The sequence below is a fragment of the Vigna angularis genome, chromosome 5, assembly GCF_016808095.1.
Source record: "Vigna angularis cultivar LongXiaoDou No.4 chromosome 5, ASM1680809v1, whole genome shotgun sequence".
NCBI classification, from domain to species: domain Eukaryota; kingdom Viridiplantae; phylum Streptophyta; class Magnoliopsida; order Fabales; family Fabaceae; genus Vigna; species Vigna angularis.
The window spans coordinates 31190423-31199187 of NC_068974.1; the positions used below are offsets into that span (position 1 = coordinate 31190423).

Genomic DNA, 8765 nt, shown 5'->3' on the forward strand with positions numbered 1-8765 from the left:
TTTAATTAGTTTAAGTATTAAATAATAATATTATTTTTACCTGTTAAAAGAATATAATTATCTAACTAAAGAATGACATAAGAAATCATACATTCTTTATTCAATATATTTCATCACTTTCTTTTAAGTGAATGATTTATAAGCTATAACTAATTTTGTTTAATTCCAATTAAGTTGAACTCATTTAATTTCTTAATAAAAGACAGAAACCTAGATAAAGTTAGCAGCTATTAAGGTTTATTCCATTTGGTTACAGTATTAGTGCTTTATCTTCGTGCTTGTTCTTGACCTGGGCCATGAACATGAACCGCAGGAAAGTTGGTGGCGTGCCATTCTTGTAATTTCACCAAAAGTAAGGGGCAATGAATTGTGTGACGTCAGCAAGATAGCTACCCGCACTACTAACTCATGGGGAAAGATAAATTATTGAATGCTTTTCTTTATCAATGCATATTTATCACTTCAGGTTTTCAGTCAATTTTAACATGAAATTTAATTATAAACAACTTTTTTAATTTATTATCAACCCACAAAATTCTATACTATTAAGTAAAAAATGAAAAACATGAATTACGTAATTTTAATTTTATCAATAATCCAAATTTTATAATGTTTAAGTAAGAGAAAATTTCTCTTCATCATGCAGATATTAAAATCATGGTTTTACACTTAAACACACTTAAATGAAGTTAAACATGTTTTAACAAGATAAAGTTTGAAGTTTATAACTTTGAAACTAAGATTGACTTTGGAAGAAAATGAATGTGTTGGTAAAAAGAAAATGATCTTAAACAGAGGGAAATTTCAAATCAAACAATAATTTTGCGATGGCCACCACCACTGCTGCTGAGAACAGACACCTATGTTTCATTTCACAATCCGACAAAGCTTTCTCTACTGAGTGGCTCCCAATGTAATATTCCCCAAATTCCCTCCTTTTTCACAACCCTTTTCTCTTCCTCTCACTTCCATTTATTTTCTCATAAGGGTCATCAGAAAGAGAGAGAAAGAAAACACCCCACACATACAGAACAGAACAAAGGAAGCTGAAGAAAGAGAAAGCACATCACAGTTCCACAGAACCTGAACGTAAACACAGACACCAACGATCTTACTCTCACTTCACCTCACCAACTAAGCCACACCCTTTTCATCATCATCATCATCATCATCATCATCTTCTTCTTCTTCTTCTTCATCTTCTTCTTCTCAGCAACTTTATCTTTCTTTCTACCGTATTCTCTGCACAAATGGAGGTCATAGCTCTCTACAAGCTTGAATCTCGTGGGATAGTGTAGTTCCTTCGAGACCTTTCCTTTACGACTTTGTAACTCTCGAGCTCGTTCTTCTTCCTCTTCGTGCTCTCCTTTTCTCTTTACCTTCCTCTTTCGCTCTCTAGAACTTCCTCTGCCGGAGGATGGCCATCTCGTGCCGGAAACTGACCGTCGTGAACTTGGATCCGGAGAGAAAGCGAAGCGGGGGGTTGAGGACTAAACAGGCGGGGAGAGGATCGTGCCGTGGTAGTTAGTTTTTCGGGAATGTGCTTTTTGCTCTCTCTCTCTTTCTTCGTGAATGAATGCTAGTGTGACTCCATTGCGTTGGAAAAAGGATAACTTTTTACCGGTTTCGGAACCCCTTTTGCGAAAAACCAAATGGGGTTTTTGCTCAAAGAGGTTTTGAGGACTCTGTGCTCAAGGAATCGCTGGTCTTATGCCGTGTTTTGGAAGATCGGTTGCAACAATTCCAAGTGAGTTTCAAATGCCTTTTCTTTGTGTCTTGTGCTCTCTTTCTCTCTCTCTCTCTCTCTCTCTCTCTCTCTCTATATATATATATATATATATATATATATATATATATACTTTTAGCTTGTGAGAAATTCAGGGAGAATCAGGTTGGCTTGTTGGGTTTTTTTTCGGTTGGATGTGATTTTGATGCTCGTACTTTCAAAGAGGGATCTCAAGTGTTTAGATTCTATTTCCGGGGTTGCTTCGTTTTCGAGATAAAGTCCACATGTTAGTTCCTGTTTTGGAACTTTATTTGGGCCTTTGTTGCTTCTCTTCTGTTTTGTTTTCAAGAATCTTTTGTTTCTTTAAAACATAAGTTTGTTTTTTTAACTAAAAAGAAGTTTATTTGCCTTGATTTGTAAAGGCAATATCTATTGATTCAGTACTTGTTTGATTCTGTTTGGTCTTATCTTCTTGTGTCGTTAATAAAAATCTGACCCTTTTCTTCTTGAGCTAATTTGAAACGTTGTCGGTTTAATCTTATAATCTCTCTATTTAATACTAATCACCATGATGCTTTGAGTATTCTGTTGAAAAATCTGTTAAATTTTTAAGCTTTAAATAGTTAAATTACTGAATCAATTACAAGTGAGAAAAAGGGTTTACTTAGCTCAGGATCTTCAATTTGAAGCTTGTAATTGTGAAAAGAATTATGAACTATAATTAGTAGTTTGTGCTTGGTTTTATGTATTGTTTTGTATGTAGACATTAACTACAAACATAGAAAACTGCTGTTTTATTTATTTATTTTTTCCTTAATCTCCTGTAAACCATTTCCTTTGTTTTTTTTTTGTCCTTCGTTTGCTTTCCCACAATGTTTTCTAACCTGCCAGGTAGATGCCAAAATATTATGCTTTGTCTTTATACCCTGATTGCAGCTATGGTTTGTTTGTTTGAGTTAACTGAGTATGGTTTACTTGTCAGGCTGTTAATCTGGGAAGATCACTACTATGAACCCTTGCCATCTCCTTTCCCTCCACGTACTGTTGGGATGTCTAATTTTCCATACCGAGACGGGGAAGGGTGCTGGTTTTCTTCTGAGTCTCAACTGGGGATTCAGGAGGAGGACAGAGTCGGTGGATTGATTAACAAAATGATGTTGAATAATTCAGTCAGTATTGCTGGAGAAGGGTTGGTCCTCCCTGTTTTGCCTTTTCATTGCTTATCATTATCAATATTTGAAGTGTTTTCCTTCTCATTCCCATCTTACTCAAGTGCCATCTTTTGTTGTTAACCAGGATGGTTGGACGGACAACATTTACAGGAAACTATCAGTGGATTCTTATGAACAATTTCAGTAGAGATGCATATCCACCAGAGGTATGGAGTTGATTCTATTTCCCCAGGATTATGAGCTAATAGTTTATGATTAATATCTTAGTTTCCTTTTGAAGTTTGATGGTAAGGCAGATAAATTTTCTATAATCTTCCATTGTCTTGGTTCATTTTTCTAAATAAGAATTTTTTTAACTCAAGCTGTTGGTCAAATGAGTGTATAAGAAGTGGATGACTTATGCTTCTTTTATGTGATAGAGTGTATTTATTTCAATAATGGTCAAAGGCTTGGAGTAGGTGAACATATGAACTTCTTTTTCATTTCTCTTTATTACTGTTTTATTTTGTAGGTATATTCTGAGTTGCATTACCAATTTTCTGCTGGAATGCAGGTTTGTGATTTTTTTGTGTATCTCACAGTACCAGTTATTATCCTAGAGTTGGATTTTTATTACTGTTTCTTAACTGTGGACTACTATCGTTTGCAGACAGTAGCAGTTATTCCTGTGCTTCCTCATGGGGTTGTTCAATTTGGTTCTTTATTTCCAGTAAGCCTTTCTCAAGCTTTCTATAATTTTAAAGAAACTTAAGACCATGTCTGAAATGATATTTTGATGGAAAATGGGATTATGATGAGAAGTCACATTCTTTGGATCATAAATAAGTGCTTTAGGTCAACTTAAAAGCCATATACCATACATGGATCACACCATTTATGGCATGAATGTGTCCATCCTTGAAAACTGAAAGAATGGCATGAGTTCTTTTGCTTAGAATGTGTCTATCATTAAAAGTTCATGATTGTGAACATACCCGAGTTTTCTGGTAACTGAATATAGATACATGCAGCCAAGTAAGTTTGGTGTTTGTCCGCTCCCCGATGTTAGCTAATGCAGCCATTCAATCTTGTTACTGCAGATAATGGAAGATGTTGGATTTGTGAATGATGTGAAGAACTTGATCTTGCAATTGGGATGTGTACCTGGTGCCCTTCTTTCTGAAGATTATTCAGCAAAAGTTTCGAGTGAAAGACTTGGTGTACCTGTCACTGCTGATACACCAGTCATTACTTCCAAATGCACTCCCTCTGCAGCTAATGGCTCCAACCAACTAACTAATTCTACTATTGCTTCAAGGTCTGTGACTCCATCACCTCATCCACCAAGGGGAGAAATAGATAATTACCAGGGTTCTGCATTGACTCCTCAAACCTATGACCAAAACCAAATATTTGATAGCATTTGCCAACCAAAGTCTCATTCAATGGTAAAAACAATGGCCTATAGCCAGCAGAAGAAGACGGTCTTCCATACTGAAGCTAAAGTGATACCGACAAATTTTGATTCATGTATGCAACAGCCTTCTGCTTATAATTCCAGATCTGCATTCAATGAATTAGCTGGCTTCAATCAATTAAATCTGAGTTGCAACCTTAACTATATGGAACAACAAACATCAGGTGTTGGGAGACAGAGTCACGTTAATCCCAACATGAATCCATCAAGTGCCTCAAACATGCCTCAACTGAAAACAGGTGTAGGCAAAATTCTTGAACAGAATCAGAGTTCTGGTGGCGGTTCACTATTTGGAGGAATCCCAATATGTGGTGGGAGTAATCTTTTGAGGACAAATATGATTAACTGCTCTGTTTCAAATTCTCCCAAAGTACCCACTTCTGAATTTTCTGGAAGTCACAAGATTGAGTTTGGGCTTCAAAATAACAATTCAACAACTGATACTGGGGTCTGTTCTGTGCCTAATTTCTGTAACCAATCAGTTACCAGTCACATGAATCTAGAAAACTCTGCTCAGAAGAACCTTCCCATTGATTTAAAGCATGCTTGTGATGCTTTCGTTTCAACTGATCAAAGGATACATGATGATTTGCTTCATACCGCTCTTAATATTCCGTCTCTTCATCTTGAGGAGAATGAGCCTATGGGTGATAATATCCCTGGTTTTGTTCAAGATTGCCTCAATAAAGATTTTACTAGTGTGGTGAAAATGAATGTTAAGCATGAAGAGACCTATAATCAACTTCCATCAGGGGATGATCTCTTCGATGTTTTAGGCGTGGATTTGAAAAGGAAACTACTCAATGGAAACTGGGATAATTTGCTTGCCAGTGATTCAGAGGCCAACAGAGAGCGTCTAGATAAAAAGGCAACATGCATGAATTTGCCTGGTGTACGTCCTGATAACAGCTATTCAGTTAAGGAAGCAATATCAGACAGTGGGATCTTCTCAGGAACGGGCACTGACCACCTCTTAGATGCTGTTGTTTCAAAAGCTCAATCTGCTCCAAAACAGAGTTCTGATGAAATGTCTTGCAGGACAACATTGACAAGGGTTAGTACTGCCTCCGTTTCCTCTCCTGCCTGCAACCAGGTTCTGTCTGATCATGTCCTGAAGGGATTGTTTGATTTTCCCAAGAACGGGGCTAAAAGAGCTGCTGGGGAAACCAGTTCTCTTAGGTCTGGGTGCAGCAAGGATGATGCTGGAAACTGCTCTCAAATGACTTCCATATATGGTTCTAAGCTTAGTTCATGGGTTGAGAATGGTAGTAGTGTGAAACGTGAAAGCAGCGTTTCAACTGGATACTCTAAGAGACCAGAAGAAGTTTGCAAATCAAATAGGAAAAGGCTTAAACCTGGAGAGAATCCTAGACCTCGCCCTAAAGATCGCCAAATGATTCAAGATCGTGTTAAAGAATTAAGGGAAATTGTGCCAAACGGAGCAAAAGTATGTAGCCTTTCTTGTGCTCTCGTACATATCAGTCCTGAACTTTTTGTTTACTTATCAGATCTTGGTGCTGACTTTATTTTCTTTAATTTCTTATTATAATTCAACAGTGTAGCATAGATGCACTTCTGGAAAAGACAATCAAGCATATGCTTTTCCTGCAAAGTGTAACAAAGCATGCTGACAAGCTGAAACAGACAGGGGAATCTAAGGTATAAATATCATCCACTGCTTTTTTTGTCAGTATGTTAGATTCAAGCAACTTATCTAGTTATGGTATTGCGATTGTTTTCGTTTTCACCAGCATTGTATTGATATGTTGAGTAAAAGAAGGATGAATAGCTGATTCAATGTTTTGCCTCTAGAAAATACTGAAAATTCATTCTTTCCTGAATATGCAGATTGTTAGTAAAGAAGGTGGGTTGCTATTAAAAGACAACTTTGAAGGAGGGGCTACATGGGCATATGAGGTTGGCTCGCAATCAATGGTTTGTCCAATCATTGTTGAGGATCTTAATCCACCTCGTCAGATGCTAGTAGAGGTAATAATAGAAGCATTATAATTTTGTAACATCCCTTATCCATTAAGTGTAAGTGTTGGAGTCTAGATTCTCTGTTGGGTTTTTTGGCGCCGTCATCTGCCGAACATTAATAATACACTGATGTTGGAACTTTAAACATCTTTTTAATATATTTTAAAACATCAAAATCAGTGTCCATGAGCATATTTTGAAGACACAATATAGGAGCAGCACAGAAAAACCCAGCAGAGAACTCAAATTCGTAAGTTTTGCCTTAATCTGTTGTGTTTGCTTGGTTTTTGCAGATGCTTTGTGAGGAACGGGGTTTCTTTCTGGAAATAGCTGACTTAATCAGAGGATTAGGATTAACTATCTTGAAGGGAGTTATGGAAGCTCGTAATGACAAGATCTGGGCACGCTTTGCAGTTGAGGTAATACACTGTCAAGGGAAATAGATGATCATAACTCACAAGTATTATTATGGTAGTGACGTGATAAATTTTTATTTGCAGGCCAACAGGGACGTGACGAGGATGGAAATATTTATGTCACTGGTTCGTCTTTTGGATCAAACAGTGAAGGGTGGTGCATCTTCATCGAATGCAACTGATAATAACAACGTGATGATGTATCATCATTCTTTCCCACAAGCTACCCAGATAGCAGCAACTGGTAGACCTAGTAGTTTGCAATGAAGCATCATCCATTGTAGTTTCTTGGCATCAAATTCACTCTAAAAAACTTAAGGTGAAGATAACTTAGTGAAGGGCATCTCAAATGCATTTGTATTTGTATTATGTACATGCATGTTTCCTCCAGTGCCTTCCAAAGCCAGTGTTGGCAGTGTCTGCTGGTGCTTTAGGCAACTTAGATAACTTGCATTTTTTCTTTCTCTTGGGAGTAATGCCACTTGTCACCAACTGGGATAAGGCTTTTATTGATGTTTGTTGATGAGTAATGCCATTGGTATTGTTGTATAGAAACTGTAGGATTTGCAAAGGGCGTTCACGAGTTTGACCATGGAGCTCTTGCATGTGTTGCTCTTTTATGACCATTTTTCACCATGTTTTTTCTTTCTTGGAGTGGTGATATTGGCTGTTATAATATACAATTTGTATTGATATCAGAGCTTTGTGTGATTTGTATACCAGTCTATGCTAAATGACTGTAATCATGCATGCATGCATGAATGTTTGTGTTTTGCTAAGGATCAAGGTAATCTTGAACTCTAAGAAGTGATTACATAACTTCAGTTTTTTTAATGTCAGAATAACAAGTTATTAATACTTGATTTAAAATTGAGGTAGGTGGTAGGTTGATTAAGAATCCAAAACTTTTGGAATAATAACTATACATCTTATATCTTATGATGGTTATTTGTTGGATTTATTATGTTATTTGTTATTGGATAACTTATAAATGTTTAGTTTTATTTAATATGATTAGTTGTTTCTATTTTTCTCCTATATTAATTACGTTTACAAACAATATAGTTTGGGATTTCTGAAGTGATTTCGTTCTTACAGTTATCAGTGACACATAAAATATGCACTTGTGTTTGGCCAAAACTGCAAATGTACAGTGTTGGGCCGTTTTAATATAACAACGAAGAATAATTTAAATATTTAAAATTTAATTCAATTAATTTAAAAATCAATTTATTTAGGAATGGGAATTTTTTAATTGAAATATCAATGAAGTCAAATTAACCTAAATTATATTAGGCCTGAACTATGGAAGGAATTGAGTTCATTTGTGTTTTGGGTACGAGGTTGAGTTATATTAAATACTTACACAATTTCTTATGAGATGTTGTTCCTCTTCTAGTCTTTGTCTTTATTCCATTAGGTGGTTTATTTGTGAAATGTTTTCTAATGCTTAAATTAGTAAATTGTTCATAGGGGAGTTCAAAGTAATGGTAATAAATGCATACTAATTGTGATAATCTATTTTTTATTTTTGATTTATATTTATAGTTTCTAGCATGAGTTTGGGAGTAGTGAAATTTTAATCTCAGTTTAATCTCAGTTCAATTACTTCTAATTACTATTTATCTTAATTTTTGTAAAAAACCTGTTTGTTGACTTAAGGTCGGACGTATCTGTTCCTGACCGTTCGGTCCCGCACTTTGATTTTTTCACATTCAATCACTACTTAGTTGCTTGCTTCTCTCAAGCTGTTCGATTTGTTTGGTGTGGAGTATTTTCACATTCAATCACTACTTAGTTGCTTGCTTCTCTCAAGCTGTTCGATTTGTTTGGTGTGGAGTATGTGTATGACTGCCCGGGCCATACAGTACCATTTGTTTTCTAATTGTCTAACACATGTTGAATTGTTTTGCAAAATAAATTAACAAGAGAGATAAAGAAAGGAGGAAAATAACATAAATGGAAATTTGATTAATTAAACTGAACAAGTTTTCAAAATCTTCTAGTCTTAAAAA

At 35.8% G+C, this 8765-nt stretch overlaps 1 protein-coding gene across 2 annotated transcripts; it reads left to right on the forward strand.

The window, feature by feature from the left end:
• Nucleotides 1-950: 950 nt before the first annotated feature.
• On the forward strand, nucleotides 951-7448 carry LOC108340373 (transcription factor LHW). 2 transcript variants are annotated; one of them, XM_017577710.2, is made up of 10 exons: nucleotides 951-1747; nucleotides 2709-2915; nucleotides 3023-3104; nucleotides 3410-3451; nucleotides 3548-3607; nucleotides 3978-5801; nucleotides 5912-6013; nucleotides 6203-6343; nucleotides 6628-6753; nucleotides 6835-7448. In XM_017577710.2, exons 1-10 carry the CDS (start codon nucleotides 1653-1655, stop codon nucleotides 7015-7017), a joined length of 2862 nt encoding a protein of 953 aa, XP_017433199.2. In that variant the 5' UTR covers nucleotides 951-1652; the 3' UTR covers nucleotides 7018-7448. The 2 variants fall into 2 exon arrangements, with proteins under 2 accessions (XP_017433199.2, XP_052733432.1); XM_052877472.1 differs by lacking the exon at nucleotides 951-1747 and adding an exon at nucleotides 1989-2012.
• The last annotated feature ends 1317 nt before the right edge of the window (nucleotides 7449-8765 follow it).